Genomic DNA, 19,137 nt, shown 5'->3' with positions numbered 1-19,137 from the left:
GCATGTGTCTGTGTGTGTGTATGTGTGCAATGTATTTGTGTATGTGTCTGTGTGCTGTGTGTAGTATGTCTGTGTATGTGTGTGTCTGAGCTTGTGCAGTGTGTGTGTGTTTGTATGCATCTGTGCATGCACGCAATATATGTGTGTCTGTATGCGCGTGCAATGTGTGTGTGTGTGCATGTGCAATGCGTGTGTGTGTTTGTGCGTTTGTGTATGTGTTTGTGTGTGTGTGCATGTGCAATGCGTGTGTGTGTGTTTGTGCGTTTGTGTATGTGTTTGTGTGTGTGTGCATGTGCAATGCGTGTGTGTGTGTGTGTGTGTGTTTGTGTGTGTGTGTGTGTGTGTTTGTGTATGTGTTTGTGTGTGTGTGTGTGTGTGTTTGTGTATGTGTTTGTGTGTGTGTGTGTGCACATTACCTTGTCTGGGTCCAGTGTGAAATCGGAGTCCAGGAGCTCTCCCACGTCCTCGTCGGGCTCGCCCTCGTAGATCTTGTACGCCGGGTTTCCGATCTCCACATTCATGTCCCCATTAGTCATCCGCTGGTGCTGGAAGCCCTTCGCCCTGAAACACACACACACACACACACACACACACAAGAGTAAGACCCCATTTCACCCTCACACGCATGGGTACACACTCTCTCACAAACACAGACACAGACACACATACACACACGAGAGTAAGACCCCATTTCACCCTCACACGCATGGATACACACTCTCTCACAAACACAGACACAGACACACACACACACACACACACACACACACACACACGAGAGTAAGACCCCATCTCACCCTCACACGCATGAACACACTCTCGCTCTCACACACACACACACAATCAAACACACACACACACACAATCACACAGACACACACACACACACACACACACACATGAGAGTAAGACCCCATCTCACCATCACACGCATGGATACACACTCTCTCACAGACACAGACACACACACACACGAGTAAGACCCCATCTCATTCTCACACGCACAAACACACTCTCTCTCACAGACACACACACACACGAGAGTAAGACCCCATCTCACCCTCACACGCATGAACACACTCTCGCTCTCACACACACACACACAATCAAACACACACACACACACACACAATCAAACACACACACACACACACAATCACACACACACACACACAGGATGCTGAAAGCCTCCAGACCTTTGCCACTGTGGCACACCACACGCAGGCGCAGAGGCAAACCCAGCACATACCAACACACACACGCACCTTTCCGCCTGGCAGACGCAGTACCGCACGTCACCTGAACCCCATTCACATGGAGCACGGCCTTATCCGCTCATCTTACATCACATTACACGTCTGTCTGCTGAGCCTTTCTCCGGCAGGCTCGTGGCCTACAGGTTTGGGAACCGGACCTGAGAGCGCAGGGTCCAAATCTCAGCGAGGCTACAGTCGTATCCCGTAGAAAAGCTGAATCCCCTCAGAGAGCACGCAGATGTGTAATGTGCGCGCTGCGGACATGTAAAATGACTCCAGATAAGGACAAGCACACAGAACGACAGCGGCAAGCGACGCGGGCGTCGTACGTTGCCAGAGGAGACCGTGAGTGACAGTGGCTGCTTTGGGAGCTCAAACGTTTTGGTGTACGCAAACGCGCGCAGGCCCTGAACGCAAAGCCATCGCGTGCCCGTGTCAGATACGCGCTTCGGCACGATCCGGACGGAATGACAGAACCGCTAAAAGAAGCTGCTTCACTAGACAACGGCGGAATGTTCCGGAATTCTGCAATGTTTTGGAAAGTCGGTCTTGGTGAGTGCTGGATTTGCTTGTTTGTTTTTTTTTGTCTATTTATTTCAACTTTTGCATTTTTCTGAATGCCTGATTGGAACGACCACAGAAACATCACGAAGACATCACTCTCGACTACAGTAATCACAGACACATAAGGATGAGGGGGCGGGGACGAAAAACAGGACAATCCTCAGCATTTTTTTTTCCCGTTTTCCTGGAGGGTGTGGGTGGGGTTTGAGGTGGAAGAGGAGGAGGAGGAGGAGGACAGCAGGCAAAACAGAGAGATGGTGCACAAGGATAGACTCAGGAGAACAGAGACAGCATGACAGCATGACAGCACGGCTCTGGCGGGAGGGGGGTGGGGGGGGGGGGGGCTGGGGGGGGGGGGGGTTAGGGCGGGGGAAGGGGGCAATGCAGATTGTAACCCTGGCGACTGTTACCGCGAGCGTCTGGAACAGGATTTGCCCAGCCATACAGACCTGGGGGACAGGAGAGACGCAGTTACTCACAGCAGAGAGGAAAGGGACGGAGAGAGAGAAAGAGAGGGAGAGAGAGAGAGAGAGAGAGAGAGAGAGAGGTGTCAGACCCAGAGACGGAGGGAAGCCAAGAGAAAGGAGCACAGAGAACTGCTGCATCACAGATAGGCGATTCCCACTCACCCACGCATTCTCCTCTTGTACCAGAAGATGGCGCCGCCCACCAACAGCACAACTAATAGTAGCAGTAGTACCGGAAGGACAATGGAAGTGGTTTCTGTGGAGAAACAGAAAAAACAATTAATTAAATCAGACTTCCTTTTCTTAAAGTCTTCAAGTATTAGTTACAATCCAAAATATTCAACTGTAAGAAAGAGATGTATTTTACCAGGGCTCTACACTGCGCCCATTTTAGGAGAATTTTCTCCTGAAAATGGACATTTCCTAACTGGAAAGATAAAAAAATCTTCTAATTGGGATACAATTTTGGGCTGCTAAATTTTCATCCTAGGAGCTCAAATGTGTATACGTGTATGCATGTGTATACTGTGTTTATTTATCTGTCTGTCTGTCTGTGGAGTATAACAGATAAAGCAAATGACAAAATGTCTTAACAATTACAGAAAATTATTGTGAAGAATGCAAATGGAAAGATGGACTGCTCCCATTAAAAAGATAATAATATATTAATACATAATAAAGAAGATGCCGTTCAGGACAGCGCTGTATCAGGGCTGGTCCTGAATGCCCTGCGGGTCTCTGCCTCTAGTAGGTGACCTGGCATTGTGCAAACAAACATGAGAAACATCCTGACATCCCTGTGGAACTTCATAGATTTAAACGCTCTCTGTGTAAATAATATGCCTGAGCAGTCTTAGGGCTGTATGCCTCTGGAAGGACGTTCTGGAAAGCAGAATTTGCTTAGTGCTGGGCGGTCCAAGGGCTGAGCCGAGAGGAACCCCTACAGAAACGAAACAGGGCCACTTACTGTCGTTAGAGACCGAGGAATCTACTGGAGCAGCAACCAGCTGGCAGCGATTTCCACTCCATCCCGTGAGGCAACTACATGCATAAACGGGTGCACACAAACACACAAACACACACACACAAACACAAACACACACAAACACAAAATAACTATAAATCACTTCTAGAGAGGGATTCAGAGGGACAGTACGTTCATGGCTTCTGCGTTACATCAAGAGTGCTTATGTGCACATGCATATTTGTGTGTATGCATGTGTTCCTTTGCATGAGGGTGTGTATGTACATATAAGTGCACACCTGCGCTTGTGTGTGCGCACGTGTGTGTGTGTGTGCTCTCTTACCTGCACTCTGGCAGCGTAGTGTGTGTGTTGATGGAGCAGAGTCCATGTATGCAGTAATCCTCACAGGTGTAGCAGCTAGGCTGGATACTGCCGTTAGTGCAGCTGGACAGACAGACAGAACCAACGTTATGCCAACCAAGTGTAACCCCCGTGCAATACACCAAGAGCTCCTCTCACACAGAGCACTGCCACTGCACACAGCGCACCTCTACACTGCACATTACACACACTGCACCTCAACACTATACACCGTCCAACTCAACACTGCACATTACATAGTGCTCCTCAACACGGCACATTACACACAGTGCACCTCAACACTGCACATTACATACAGTGCACCTCAACACTATCCAATACACACAGTGTACCTCAACACTGTCAAATACACACAGTGCACCTCAACACTGTCCAATACACACAGTGCACCTCAACGCTGTCCAATACACACAGTGCACCATAACACTGCACATTACACAAAGACCGCCTCAACACTGCACATTACACACAGTGTACCTCAACACTGTCCAATACACACAGTGCACCTCAACACTGTCCAATACACACAGTGCACCTCAACACTGCACATTACACACAGTGTACCTCAACACTGCATATCACAAACAGTGCACCTCAACAACTTTTATCAAGTGAGGTAATTTATGCAAGTCTTTATGCAATTCACGCAGCTTTGTGCAGGGAAACGTACTGCTCATCACAGACGCTTCTGAGGCGAACATATCACACCGATTCTCTCCGCACACAGACGACCTGTGAGGGCGACCAGGAGGTGTCTGGGTGTGGTCGGCAGGTAACGGGTGACATACTTGCAGGTGACCTCTCCCGTGAGGCTGTAGCTGTTGCCGTGGATACACTTTCCGTCCTTACAGTAGTGGCACTTGTCCACCTCGCAGGCGCTGCCCTCGAACTGCAGGGGGCAGCGGCAGTGCATGGTTCCATCAGACAGCTGCAGACACGTGCCTCCGTTCTGGCAGAAGCCATGACATTTACCTGAGGAACAGAAGCCCTGAAATTTACCTGAGGAATAGGCACAGGACTGAATGGCAGCCTGGTCTTAACGCTTAGCTAAAATGGGAAACAATTATTTTGTTTATAAGTGCTCACTTATGAGATATTTTAATGAAAAAGATGCCAGCCCAAGAAGGCAGCACAACGGGAAACAATAAATAAAAAACAGCTACTGTACATATATGGTTCATATAAGGCTCTGGTTCCAGCTTCACAGTGGGAATACCCCTGTATAATGAGCCAGCCTGATTCAGCTCTACAGTGGGAAAGGGCTATAATGAGCCAGCCTGGTTCAGCTCTACAGTGGGAAAGGGCTATAATGAGCCAGTCTGGTTCAGCTCTACAGTGGGAAAGGGCTATAATGAGCCAGCCTGGTTCAGCTCTACAGTGGGAAAGGGCTATAATGAGCCAGCCTGGTTCAGCTCTACAGTGGGAAAGGGCTATAATGAGCCAGTCTGGTCCAGCTCTACAGTGGGAAAGGGCTATAATGAGCCAGCCTGGTTCAGCTCTACAGTGGGAAAGGGCTATAATGAGCCAGCCTGGTTCAGCTCTACAGTGGGAAAGGGCTATAATGAGCCAGTCTGGTTCAGCTCTACAGTGGGAAAGAGCTATAATGAGCCAGCCTGGTTCAGCTCTACAGTGGGAAAGGGCTATAATGAGCCAGCCTGGTTCAGCTCTACAGTGGGAAAGGGCTATAATGAGCCAGCCTGGTTCAGCTCTACAGTGGTAAAGGGCTGTAATGAGCCAGCCTGGTTCAGCTCTACAGTGGGAAAGGGCTATAATGAGCCAGCCTGGTTCAGCTCTACAGTGGTAAAGGGCTGTAATGAGCCAGCCTGGCTTGGGCTATAGAATAGGGGCCGTGTGACACTCACTGTATTGGCACTTGTCTCCTAGGTAATCCGCAGGGCATGAGCAGGCAGGCTGGTTGCCCCGGGTCACCGTGCAGTTACCGCCGTTCAGGCAGTAGTCTCTGCAGGTGAGCAGGTTGCACTTGGGGCCAGTGAATCCAGTCAGACAGCGACAGGTCGGTGTACCTGAGAGAGGAATAAAGGGACGGAATGAGAGAGGAAGAGAAGAAGACAGCGAAAGAGGGAGAAAGAAAGACGGAGGGAGGATTGGAGGGTGCAGGAGGGAGGGAGCGAGGGAGAGAGGGATTGAGAAGGAGGGAACATTTACTCCTTATTTGCCTGAATATTTTTTGCACCATTTGCAATGTCCTCAATTTGGGAGAGTAGCAAACTCTCAATGAAGGACATCATTCTCCAGGACTCTTATGGCTGGCAGTGAATTACCTTATGCATGACCCTTGACCTTAACAGGAAATACTAAATTCATTTTCTGCAGAAACTCCTAGTCCAAGCAGGCTTTTCCTCTGTTAACTGTAGCTAGCCAGCTAGCTAACAGGAATGTCCATCTCGGAACAAACACCTGAAAACTTTATCCGATAATCTATCCTCCATCCTCAGAGGATTCCCGAATAGGAGGACAATCTTGCAACAGCCCGAGGTGCAGGGTACATGCTGCAAATATAACTTGCTAGCGTGTCGGTTAAACTGAAATTCTCCATTTATAATGCGTATGAAATTGGGCTGAGGGGGTGGGGTTTACCTGTGTGTGGGCGGGGTTTACCTGTGGGGGAGGCTGGGTTTACCTGTGGGGGCGGGGTTTACCTGTGGGGGAGGCTGGGTTTACCTGTGGGGGCGGGGTTTACCTGTGGGGGAGGCTGGGTTTACCTGTGGGTGGGGGCGGGGTTTACCTGTGGGGGAGGCAGAGTTTACCTGTGTGTGGGGGGGGTTTACCTGTGGGGGAGGCTGGGTTTACCTGTGGGGGTGGGGTTTACCTGTGGGGGAGGCGGGGTTTACCTGTGGGGGAGGCTGGATTTACCTGTGGGGGCGGGGTTTACCTGTGGGTGGGGGCGGGGTTTACCTGTGGGGGAGGCTGGGTTTACCTGTGGGGGAGGCTGGATTTACCTGTGGGGGCGGGGTTTACCTGTGGGTGGGGGCGGGGTTTACCTGTGGGGGAGGCTGGGTTTACCTGTGGGGGCGGGGTTTACCTGTGGGGGAGGTGGGGTTTACCTGTGGGGGAGGTGGGGTTTACCTGTGGGGGCGGGGTTTACCTGTGCGGGAGGCGGGGTTTACCTGTGGGGGAGGCGGGGTTTACCTGTGGGGGAGGCGGGGTTTACCTGTGGGGGAGGCGGTGCAGATGCCCCCGTTCTGGCAGTAGTTCCGGCACTGGTCCACTTCGCAGCGGTCCCCGCTGTAGTTGGGCTGGCAGCGGCACTTCGGCTGCTTGCGGGAGTTCAGGAAGCAGCTGCCCCCGTTCAGGCACAGCATGCTGCAGGTCCGGCTGGGGGGCGCTGGGGGAGGGGCAAAAAGAGCAAGAATTACCCCTGCTGTTCAGAGGACAGGCATTTATACACAGACTGGATACTGCACATACACACTCACACAGACTGGGTACTGCACACACACAATCACACAGACTGGGTACTGCACATAGTACTGCACACACACACTCACAGAGAGGGGACTGGCAGTATTGGGGATACTCACAGAGAGGGGACTGGCAGTATTGGGGATACTTACAGAGAGGGGACTGGCAGTATTGGGGATACTCACAGAGAGAGGACTGGCAGTATTGGGGATACTTACAGAGAGGGGACTCTGTGGGAGGGGGGCGCTCCACACAGGTTCCATTGTCCAGAATCCGGCCATTGGGGCAGGTACAGACCGGCCCACTGGGGCTCAGGAGACACAGCCACTCACACTTCTTCCTGTCACATGGGTTTGTCACTGAAATACACAGAGCTTCCTGTCACATGGGTTTGTCACTGAAATACACAGAGCTTCCTGTCACATGGGTTTGTCACTGAAATACACAGAGCTTCCTGTCACATGGGTGTGCCACTGAAATACACAGAGCTTCCTGTCACATGGGTTTGTCACTGAAATACAGAGAGCTTCCTGTCACATGGGTGTGTCACTGAAATACACAGAGCTTCCTGTCACAGGGGTTTGTCACTGAAATACACAGAGCTTCCTGTCACAGGGGTTTGTCACTGAAATACACAGAGCTTCCTGTCACATGGGTTTGTCACTGAAATACACAGAGCTTCCTGTCACATGGGTTTGTCACTGAAATACACACAGCTTCCTGTCACATGGGTTTGTCACTGAAATACACACAGCTTCCTGTCACATGGGTTTGTCACTGAAATACACACAGCTTCCTGTCACATGGGTTTGTCACTGAAATACACAGAGCTTCCTGTCACATGGGTTTGTCACTGAAATACACAGAGCTTCCTGTCACAGGGGTTTGTCACTGAAATACACACAGCTTCCTGTCACATGGGTTTGTCACTGAAATACACACAGCTTCCTGTCACATGGGTTTGTCACTGAAATACACACAGCTTCCTGTCACATGGCTTTGTCACTGAAATACACACAGCTTCCTGTCACATGGATTTATCACTGAAATAGAGAACTTTATCACACGTTTGTCATTTAAATGCAGAGAAGTTCCTGTCACATGTATTTGTCACTTAAATACAAAGAGGTTCAAATCAAATGGGTTTGTCACTGAAAGACAGAACTTGCTGTCACATGGGTCTGTCACGAAAATAGACAGAGGCATTCCTGTTCAACGGGTTTGTCGCTAAAATAGACGACTTGCTGTCACATGGGTTTGCCACTGAAATACATGGACGGCCTGCCAAATAAAAATCAAAAACAAATAATAAATAATTTAAGAGAGGGCGGCAGCAAGACTCACTCTCGGGCTGCTTGTAGCGGTGGTAAAGGACAACGTCCGTGGCATGGTTTATACCGGTGGTCATTTTCTCCACGGGGCCCTTGCCAAACTTGTTCACCCTGAAGACAATGTTGTCGACGTAGGTGACGCCATAGATGTAGTCCTCAAAGATGTCAATGCTGAAAGGGTGGTGGAGCTCTGAGAGAGTCAGGGAGAGAGACAGAGAGTGAGAGAGAATATATTATGGACGTCATATTTTACAAGCTGTTAGTTTGTCATTAACAGTGAGGCCTTGTGGAAAGGAGGTTCACTCAACGGTTCTTGATGCCGCTGACGGCCACCACTGGGTCCGTGCCGTTCAGCCGCACGCTGCCAATCACAGAGAGCTTAGCATCCGCCCAGTACAGGCGCTCATTAAAGTAGTCCACAGCCAGGCCTGGGGAGGAGAGAGGCGACTGTTACCTACAGCACACCTGCACACAATCACGGAACAGGCAGATATCCTAATCACAGAATCACCGCACACACACTTCTGTCAACAACTCCATCTATCAATACTCAAGTACAATACTCATCGTCATCACTACAATATTTACACGAAATTAGATTTCACTTTTAGCAGAGGTCTCATCCAGGGTGACTTACACAGATTACATTTTTTACATATAATCCATTTATACTTAAATGCTTATTTTTACTTAAGCAATTCAGGCCAAGTACTGCCAACCCAACATATATTAACTTGTTCTTCTGTAGGTTGCTTTGGCAATGCATGCGCTTTCATGTCAATAAAGAATACTGACTTAAATACAGGAAACTGAGTTGGGAAGTGAGAGAGAAATAATCACTACTTAAAAATAATAAAGACTTAACAATACGTATGATTATCTCTAACATAGTGCATATTATATTTATTGTTGATTTTATGGCAATAATTGCTTTGGCAATACTACACCTATGTGTGTTCATGCTGTGTGTAAACTAATGGGGGGAAAGTGAGAGGGAGAAAGGGATGGAGAGAGAGAGGGACATCTTCATGTGATACACCAAGAAAACTGATTGAACCAGACCACTGGAGTCTGTTCTGGAATTCTGAAGGTAAGATTCAAGTGGACTTCTTCAAAGCTGCACTGTGTGTTCTGTGGATCAGTCTCACAGTGATCTGTGGATCATCTCACAGACAGTTCTGTAGTTCAGACTCACAGTGTTCTGTTCTCACGTTAGGGTCTCACCTGTGGGCCACTGGATGTTCCCCTGGACAAGCGTCTCCCTCATGGTGCCGTCCATGGCTGCAGTCTCAATCTTCGGGTGGTTACCCCAGTCTGCCCAGTACATGATTCTACGAAGATGGTGGGACAGTCACGGAGGGTAAGAATGAGAGTTGAAAGACAGATTCAAAAGTACACGACCCACAATGCTTTTCCCATGTGGCAACCATGTTCTTTCAGTATTAGAGGTCCAGTTATATTGCTTAAAAACATATATCCTTGCCTCCCCCTCCTGTTCTTTGTGTACCTCCAATTAAATACTAGTACAAATATATGACTACTGGTAGTCTATCTTGTAATCTGGTTTTACTGTGTGAAACCAGAAATTAGAAATGCATCTTTTTTCTTTATTATGTATTGTTGGATAAACCTTTAAGACTAAGCTGTCTGACATTTGGAAATGCTTCTGTTTGAGGTGAGACTTGTGCCTCTCGTTCTGCTCCCCCCCCCCCCCACCCAAACCCCACCTCCCCACGCTCTGACTCTGCCTCCCCCGTTCCCAAACCCTACCTCCCCACTCTCTGACTCCGCCTCCCTGTCCCCAAACCCCACCGCCCCACTCTCTGACTCCGCCTCCCTGTCCCCAAACCCCACCGCCCCACTCTCTGACTCCGCCTCCCTGTCCCCAAACTCCACCTCCACATGCTCTGCCTCCGCCTCCCCCGTTCCCAAAATCCTACCTCCCCATACTCTGACTCCGCCCCTCCCACCCGAACCCTACCGCCCCATACTCTGACTCTGTCCCCCCCTTCCCAAAACCCTACCTCCCTACACTCTGACTCCGCCTCAAATGTTCCCAAACCCTACCTCCCCACGCTCAGACTCCACCTCCCCGTTCTCAAACCCCACCTCCCATTCCCAAACCATACCCCTCCATGCTCTCTAACTCAGTCTCCCCCAGCTACGAAACCTCAGTTCCCCCCCCACTGCCAAAACTCCGCCACTCCCCTTCCCGAGACCCCCAGCCCCCCCCCGGCGGCCTCACCCTCTCTGGGGGTCCACCACGATGGCGTGCGGCTCGTCGATCATGCCCGAGATCAGGGTCTTGCGGTTCTGCCCGCTCATCTGGGCCACCTCGATCACGTCCCGCCCGGAGTCGGTCCAGTAGATGTTCCCGGCGACCCAGTCCACCGCGATCCCGCGAGGCATCTTAAGGCCCGAGATCTGTATGGGGGGAAGGGGGGGGGGGGGGGTGCGGGCAGAGAGATTTAGGGAGCGGACCGCGATGACTGGGATTCAGCCTGACCAATGAAAGGGCTGTAAGGGTGAAACTCAACTTGATACATACTATGATTGCTATGAAATATTATTTTTCATACTATGATTTAATCTTTTATGATTATTTAATGCAATGTTTTCTCTTTCTTTCCAAAGAAACTGCGTAAATGCTATTTTATAAATAGTAACACTCATTGTTCTTATTGTCTCCCTTCCTCCTTGTGTATGTGTATGGTTTTAAACTTGTGATTTTGGTGTTTTTGCTTTTGCTGCTGAAATTGTGGAGCACTTCGAGCTGAATTCTGTGCATGAAAGGTGCTATATGAATAAAGTTCATTAATTCATTCATTGCGAAAACAAATACCACAATCTGAAACATAATTCAATATATACAAAAATAAATAAATAAAAAGGACAAAACATACACAACAAACAAAATAACTTTCATAATCCATAATAAATACACTCCATCTGTCCATGCATGCTTCCCTCGTGTCTGCACAGTTTTCACAATATTTCGCTACGTTGTATCCTAAGAATGTTGCTCAAAAACAGTTTCTCTGATAGTGATCAATGACCACTGTCATTACTGCTTACTTTTCTAGGCGAAATTGTGTTCATACTGGCTCATCTCATATGAACTTGAACAATACACAAATTGAATACTTATGCCATAGTAAAACATAACTGATTACATAAAATTAATCATAAAACTGATGACATAAGTAACACTAGAATTGATTAATACAATACAATTATACATGATAATAAAACAGTAGTTAACTTCACTGTCAGTGTGTAACTGGGCCTTCAACAATGATACAAAGCTGCAAAGTGGGGGAGGGGCTATGCGGTCAGACAGTGATTGACAGCCCACCTCCAGGTTTGTGATGCGGGTCTCGGTCTGCCGGCGGTTGCGGTTGCGGTTGGAGTTTGGCGAGGAGGCGGGCAGCTCATCGACGGAGATGCGGCCCGTGTGCCAGTTGGTCCAGAAGATCTTGTTGGACTTGACGTGCACGTCCATGGCGTCGATGCGCACGTCGGCGTCCCCCTGGAAGGTCTGCCCGTACACCCAGTTGGGCACACTGGGGTCCAGGCTCCGGATCTCGTTGTCGTCGGCGATGTAGAGCACCTGCCTGTTACTGTTCTGACCTGGGGGAGGAGCCGAGGGTAAGGGGCTATAATGAGCCAGCCTGGTTCAGCTCTACAGTGGGAAAGGGCTATAATGAGCCAGCCTGGTTTAGCTCTACAGTGGGAAAGGGCTATAATGAGCCAGCCTGGTTCAGCTCTACAGTGGGAAAGGGGTATAATGAGCCAGCCTGGTTCAGCTCTACAGTGGGAAAGGGGTATAATGAGCCAACCTGGTTCAGCTCTACAGTGGGAAAGGGCTATAATGAGCCAGCCTGGTTCAGCTCTACAGTGGGAAAGGGGTATAATGAGCCAACCTGGTTCAGCTCTACAGTGGGAAAGGGCTATAATGAGCCAGCCTGGTTCAGCTCTACAGTGGGAAAGGGCTGTAATGGGCCAGCCTGGTTCAGCTCTACAGTGGGAAAGGGCTATAATGAGCCAGCCTGGTTGAGCTCTACAGTGGGAAAGGGGTATAATGAGCCAGCCTGGTTCAGCTCTACAGTGGGAAAGGGCTATAATGAGCCAGCCTGGTTCAGCTCTACAGTGGGAAAGGGCTATAATGAGCCAGCCTGGTTCAGCTCTACAGTGGGAAAGGGCTATAATGAGCCAGCCTGGTTCAGCTCTACAGTGGGAAAGGGCTACAATGAGCCAGCCTGGTTTAGCTCTACAGTGGGAAAGGGTATAATGAGCCAGGCTGGTTTAGCTTTACAGTGGGAAAGGGCTATAATGAGCCAGCCTGGTTCAATGGTGTGAGTGACATAGGCTAGACTCCATGGGCCGAGGTGGGGGTGGAGGAAGAGGGGGTGAGCGTGACGGGTCGAGGGTATCCCCCACACTCACTGTCGGCCTTGCAGGTGTCGTTGACTTTGGTGAAGTACTTGTGGCAGCTGCACTTGTAGGAGCCCTTCGTGTTGTTGCAGATGTGGGAGCACAAGCCGAAACGCTGGCACTCATTCTTATCTGCAGACAAAGGAGAGGAGCAGAATCACATCTTACAGAACCACTGCAACAGCCTGACTCACATCTACAGTGGGAAAGGGGTATAATGAGCCAGCCTGGTTCAGCTCTACAGTGGGAAAGGGCTATAATGAGCCAGCCTGGTTCAGCTCTACAGTGGGAAAGGGCTATAATGAGCCAGCCTGGTTCAGCTCTATAGTGGGAAAGGGCTATAATGAGCCAGGCTGGTTCAGCTCTACAGGGGGAAAGGGATACAATGAGCCAGCCTGGTTTAGCTCTACAGTGGGAAAGGGCTATAATGAGCCAGCCTGGTTCAGCTCTACAGGGGGAAAGGGATACAATGAGCCAGTCTGGTTTAGCTTTACAGTGGGAAAGGGCTATAATGAGCCAGCCTGGTTCAGCTCTACAATGGGAAAGGGGTATAATGAGCCAGCCTGGTTCAGCTCTACAATGGGAAAGGGGTATAATGAGCCAGCCTGGTTCAGCTCTACAATGGGAAAGGGGTATAATGAGCCAGCCTGGTTTAGCTCTACAGTGGGAAAGGGCTATAATGAGCCAGTCTGGTTCAGCTCTACAGTGGGAAAGGGCTATAATGAGCCAGCCTGGTTCAGCTCTACAGTGGGAAAGGGCTATAATGAGCCAGCCTGGTTCAGCTCTACAGTGGGAAAGGGCTATAATGAGCCAGCCTGGTTCAGCTCTACAGTGGGAAAGGGCTATAATGAGTCACCTTCACAGCTGTTTTGGCCTGTCTTCTGGAAGCCTGGTTTGCAGGTGCAGAAGGAGTCGGTGCCGTTGGTGACACAGTGAGCCTCGTCTCCATCTCCACACACAGTGCCGCTGCTATGGCAATTCTTCAGACCAGTGTCTGTGTCACAGATATACCATCAGACAAGACCTCATCACATAATAGCATCATCATGCAGTGTGGATGTGCAGTTGGGTTGATGCAGTGTGGATGTGCAGTTGGGCTGATGCAGTGTGGATGTGGGCGTGGATGTGCAGTTGGTCTGATGCAGTTTAGGTTCTGCCGTACCCCTCCTGCAGTCGATCTCATCGGAGCCGTAGTCCTCGCAGTCGTTGAAGGAGTTGCATCGCAGGCTGGAGCTGATGCACCTGCCGTTGCTGCACAGGAACTCGTTCTTCTCACAGACAGGCGTGGCTGGAGGGATCTCTGCAAGGACCGCTAAGTGTTACAGTCACACACTCACTGCAGTCCAGCTCATAAGAGCCACACACACACTGCAGTTCAGCTGTTACACACACACACACACACTGCAGTTCAGCTCATCTGTGTTACACACACACACACACACACACTCACACACACACACACACACACACACACACACACACTCACACACTCACACACTCACACACTCACACACTCACACACACACACACACACACACACACTCACACACTCACACACTCACACACACACACTCACTGCAGTTCAGCTCATCAGTGTTACACAGCCACACACACACACACACACACACACACACACTCACTGCAGTTCAGCTCATCAGTGTTACACAGCCACACACACACACACTCACTGCAGTTCAGCTCATCAGTGTTGTCCCCGCAGTTGTCCACGCCGTCGCACTGCTTGCCGATCCACAGACACACACGGTTGTTTTGGCAACGGAAATTCCTGGAGGGGGGGCACGTAAAATTCTCTGGAGAGGGATGAGAGAGAGAGAGATAGGTGTTATATTTCACCTAATTTACACATGACATTACACAAGCTAACACCCTCAAATACCACACACACACACACACACACAAAAAGTTGTATTCTGTTTATACGTTTATTCTGTTTGTTGTACTAATGCTTCGGCAATATGCATATATACACATACACACACATCGTGCCAATAAAGCTCATTAGAATTTGAATTTCAGTGAGAGGAAGAGTGGCATTAGGACCAAGGTGGTACTGCCTTTGGGTATTTTCTGCTCTCTCTCTCTCTCTCTCACTCACGGCACTGCTCTGGATCTTCGTCAGAGTTGTCACCGCAGTCATCCTCCCCATCGCACTTCCAGGCCAGCGGCTTGCACAGCGTGTTGTTGCACTGGAACTCCTCCAGGGGGCAGTGTCTCCCCACTGTGGTACAAACAGGGGTGTGAAAAGAGGGGAGGAGAGAAGAAGCCACACTAATCAGTTAAACACTGGGTCCCAGAAGCAGCACACAGCCATGATTAATCCTACCCAGAACCCCCAGTGTTGAGCACTACTATGCAGACACAGCTCATACTGCACTCTTGACTCACAGCTTATCTTTTACATAGACCTGACATATGTATACGCAGTCCATGGGCGCTGATCAACCAGAGGGGGGCACTAGAGAGCAATGAACTGTTGAACCCATAATCAACTGAACCTTCCCATTAGGGCAACATTAGCTCAGGAGGTAGAACGGTGGCACACCGGGCAAAACGTTTCAAAGTATCCCTGAGGAAAGACGCATAACCCCTAATCGCTCCTGACGAGCAGGCTGGCGCCTTGCATGGCTGCCTTTGGCCGCCTTTGGCCGCATGCGCCACCGCTGCGTGTGTCCTCCTTCAAAAGTGCCTCGCCAGCCGCCGCTGTGTTTACACCAGAGTCCATGAGTCGGGGCTCTAACGGGCTGCTAGTGGAGGGGTCCGGCAGGGCGGGGCAGGGCGCGGCAGAACAATTTGCGATCTCTCACCGCCGCTGTCGCACTTCTCCTCGTCGCTGCCGTCCATGCAGTCGGGGTCGGCGTCGCAGCGCCAGCGGAAGGGGATGCAGTGGCCGCTCTTGCACTGGAACTGGTCGCCGTCGCACTTCACATCACAGCCGTTCTGAGGGGGCGAGGTGGGCGGAGTAGGGGAGGGGCCAGGGTAGAGAGGGGAGGGGCAAAGCAGAGACGTCAGATGCGAGTGTTCCAGCTCCGAGTGTTGCAGAAGTCTTGCTAGTCTGGGTGAGCAGACAGACAGACAGACAGACAGACAGACTGACTGACTGACTGACTGACTGACAGACTGACAGACTGACTGACTGACTGACTGACTGACCGACCGTACCTCATCCGAACCGTCAGAACAGTCATGGTCTCCATCACACTTCCATCTCCCAGCAATGCAGCGGCCGTTAGTGCAGGGAAACTCACTCTCCGAGCACTTCCGGGGAACTGCAGAGAGGAGGAGAGAGGGAGGGGGGAGAAGGAGGCAGGGGGAACAAAGGGAGAGAGGGGGAGACAGGGGGAGACAGGGGGAACAGAGGGAGAGAGGGGGAACAGAGGGAAAGAGGGAGACGGGGAACAGAGGGAGAGAGGGGGAGAGGGAGGCAGCGGGAACAGAGGGAGAGGGGGGAGAGAGGGAGACGGGGGAACAGGAAAAGGGGGAAGGAAAAGAAGAGGATAGGGGAAAAGAGGGGGAGAAGGGACAGAGAGGGAGAGGTCAGGATTGATGCACACACAAATACAGATCTCGCTGAGGTCACTGTGCGCAGAAAAATCTCAGTGGTCATGTGACACATAACTGACGCAGCACAAACTTTCACAAAGGCAAACCAGCAAGTATCCATAAACTGAATGTGCCACCTAGTGTGACAGTTAGGTAGCATGGAGCCTTCATTAATGCTCAACAGCATACAGAAAAAAACAGGCACTGTACATCCGTTCTCTCTGCGGCTCCAATAATCACCACAGGGGGGAGCACATGAGTACGGGATAGCCGAGAGACTCACACCGTACACCAGCATCATCACTGCATGCAGCACATGGGGTGGCGGGTGGCAGCGGGCGGGGGCAAGGGGAGGGGGGCGGGGGGGGGTGGGGTCGGGGGCAGGGGGGTTTGCGATAGAGGGGCACATGGGCTAACAGGGTATTGGAGTGCATTCACAATGGCCCTGCAGCTATCTGGAACTCCTGACTGGCCGGTATCCGTTTGGCAAATAAATTATAATAATGCAAAAAAAAAAAAAAAAAAAAAAAACCTAAGATTAAAATTGGGAGTGAAATCAAAAGACAGCCAGACAGACGGACAGACAGGCGCCAGCTCATTAGTGCTACGAGGTTTCTGACAGTAAGACTCAATCAATCAAATTTTATTTGTATAGCGTATTTTACAGCAGTTGTCACAATACGCTTTCCAGACAACCCTAGCCTAAACCCCCACAGGAGCAAGCCTAAGGCAACAGTGGCAAGGAAAAACTCCCTGTGGCAGATGGGGAGAAACCTTGGAAGGAACCAGGCTCATGGGGGAAACCCATCCTCCTCTGGTCGGCTCAGGGTGCCGACTGGTGACCAGCATGTCAGTCAGTTTTATAAGATTTGTGATGTGGCTCAGATGATGGGTGACTCCTCTGAAGCAGAGAGATGGAGAGACCGCAGTCGCACTGTCTCAGCCCTCTACCTGAGTCAGCCTACGAATACGCAGCCCTGAGGAGCTGCCTGGGGGTCCAACAGTAACTGTGGAGAATATCACTCATAACTGCACACAGAGCAATCCCAGCTACACCTCAAAGGGGACACTGCCATCTGGTGGTTATATCGAAAATGTCAAATAAATGCATGGCTGGGAGGCAGCCTTGTGTTCCACAGGGAACGAAGAGGATTACGTAAGTAAGTGGGGGGGGGAGGGGTCATAAGGCAAATGGAGTACAGAATCAGACAGAGGGAGGAGTCACAGGGACTCCACGGCAACAGCAGAGGTTTGGGTGAGAGGGGCGGGATTTGGGGGCGGAAGCAGAAGGCTGGAGGAGGAGGTGGTTAAAGGCTGAGGGGTGGGGCTTGGCATGAGGGCGGGGTCTGAGAGGGGAGAGACCTACCTCTGATTCAGGCCGAAAGGTAAGTGTGAAATGAAGCACAAACATAAAAATGATGTGAGATGTGCCCCCGACAGGAAAATCAACCAATCAGAGAACATCACACCACTCCAGATTAAAATACACCAATCAGAGAACGTTGCACCACTCCAAATTAAACTACACCAGTTGTGTAGACAAACACAGGTGTACAAACACCCATATGTGCACAAGAACACATGTATGAAGTCATAAACAGAAGTACATGCTCAAATGTAAACTCACACACAAACACAAGAGTACATCCACAAGAACGTTATACTCACGTTATACTGTGTCCACACACAGCTAAGGACTCGTATGTATGTGGTCATGCTCACGCGTGAGCACACACGCATGCGCTTCGTGCACACACACACACACACACACACTCACACACATGCATGCTTCAAGTTGCCACAGCATGTAGAACTCTCCTAACAGCCCTCAAACTGAGCCCAGAACGACCACAGCCCCGGCTAATCCATCCACGCACAGCTCCGCCGCTCCGCTAGCCCTCCTGCACCGGAACGAGCCGGGCTGACACATCCAGGGACGGGACGAACGACGAGGCGGTGGCCAGGGGAGAGAGAGAGAAGCGGGCGGGCTAAAGGTACGCGGGTCCACGCGTAGCGAAGACGAAAGAATACCGAGCGTAACTAGGGCTGCTGCCTGCGCGACGGCTTGCTAACGCTAACCGCACCAGGGCGACAGCCCGTTCGCTTACAGTGCCGACGCACGTCCAGCAACCGCTGCGACCCGTTAGCAGTTAGCGACAGTACGGAAGCAGGCGACGTGGACGAGAGCGAGCGTAAATATCAGGGAGCCAGACAAACGCCGAAGTTTTCTGAATAGGATCCACGGGAAACCAAAATCATTTATGCGAATGGAACAGGCCCCATATTGAACCCTATTTGCATGAAACGGAGCCATTTTGTTGCTGATTTTTAAGTAGGTAACATAATTTAAATACGCAGGGCTCGGAGGGACCACCGTGTCATTTTCAGTAGCACGTGCTTTCTTCCCCACTTCAGATGTACTGTGGAGTCATTTTTTTCTGGCGCAAGCTGAACAGCTGAATTATTCAGCTCTTTTTCCCCGCCACGGGCTGTGCGTGGAAAATTGTGGTCACTCACTCACGGACGACCTGAGAGGGACATTTTGGGGGACGCACGCGCAGGTGGTGCTTCGTTTAGTAGGACGCATGCGCAGGTGCATCTCCCAAAATCACCACTTCGAACGGCCCAAGATTTTTTTAAGCACAGCTTTATCGCCTAACGTTACTGTAGCTAACCGCATTTCGCCTACTTTAGTTAACCTACTTAGCGCGTACCACCAATACAGATGTACAGACACACGGAGGACAACAAATAA

General features: G+C 50.5%; 1 protein-coding gene across 4 annotated transcripts in view; it reads right to left on the bottom strand.

Moving 5' to 3' along the window:
• LOC118207712 (low-density lipoprotein receptor-related protein 1-like) overlaps positions 1-19,137 on the bottom strand; it is a 141,962-nt gene that overhangs the window by 3,836 nt on the left and 118,989 nt on the right. For 2 of the 4 annotated variants that reach the window (XM_035381577.1, XM_035381579.1), the window contains 21 exons: positions 16,002-16,108; positions 15,647-15,779; positions 14,938-15,060; positions 14,510-14,632; positions 13,984-14,121; positions 13,678-13,815; positions 12,834-12,953; positions 11,743-12,017; positions 10,633-10,811; positions 9,612-9,718; positions 8,696-8,815; positions 8,401-8,577; positions 7,275-7,415; positions 6,806-6,979; positions 5,496-5,657; positions 4,422-4,605; positions 3,595-3,696; positions 3,255-3,328; positions 2,450-2,543; positions 2,231-2,269; positions 417-561 (listed from right to left, as the gene is read on the bottom strand). In XM_035381577.1, the coding sequence (XP_035237468.1) occupies positions 417-561; positions 2,231-2,269; positions 2,450-2,543; positions 3,255-3,328; positions 3,595-3,696; positions 4,422-4,605; positions 5,496-5,657; positions 6,806-6,979; positions 7,275-7,415; positions 8,401-8,577; positions 8,696-8,815; positions 9,612-9,718; positions 10,633-10,811; positions 11,743-12,017; positions 12,834-12,953; positions 13,678-13,815; positions 13,984-14,121; positions 14,510-14,632; positions 14,938-15,060; positions 15,647-15,779; positions 16,002-16,108 (2,855 nt within the window). Of the gene's footprint in view, positions 1-416; positions 562-2,230; positions 2,270-2,449; positions 2,544-3,254; positions 3,329-3,594; positions 3,697-4,421; positions 4,606-5,495; positions 5,658-6,805; positions 6,980-7,274; positions 7,416-7,967; positions 8,024-8,400; positions 8,578-8,695; positions 8,816-9,611; positions 9,719-10,632; positions 10,812-11,742; positions 12,018-12,833; positions 12,954-13,677; positions 13,816-13,983; positions 14,122-14,509; positions 14,633-14,937; positions 15,061-15,646; positions 15,780-16,001; positions 16,109-19,137 lie in introns of those variants that run through there. The other 2 variants (XM_035381578.1, XM_035381580.1) reach the window with 2 other exon arrangements.

Source organism: Anguilla anguilla, chromosome 11, assembly GCF_013347855.1.
Source record: "Anguilla anguilla isolate fAngAng1 chromosome 11, fAngAng1.pri, whole genome shotgun sequence".
NCBI classification, from domain to species: Eukaryota; Metazoa; Chordata; class Actinopteri; order Anguilliformes; family Anguillidae; genus Anguilla; species Anguilla anguilla.
The sequence above is the reverse complement of the archived record's forward strand: the minus strand, read 5'-3'. Positions and strand labels throughout refer to the sequence as shown.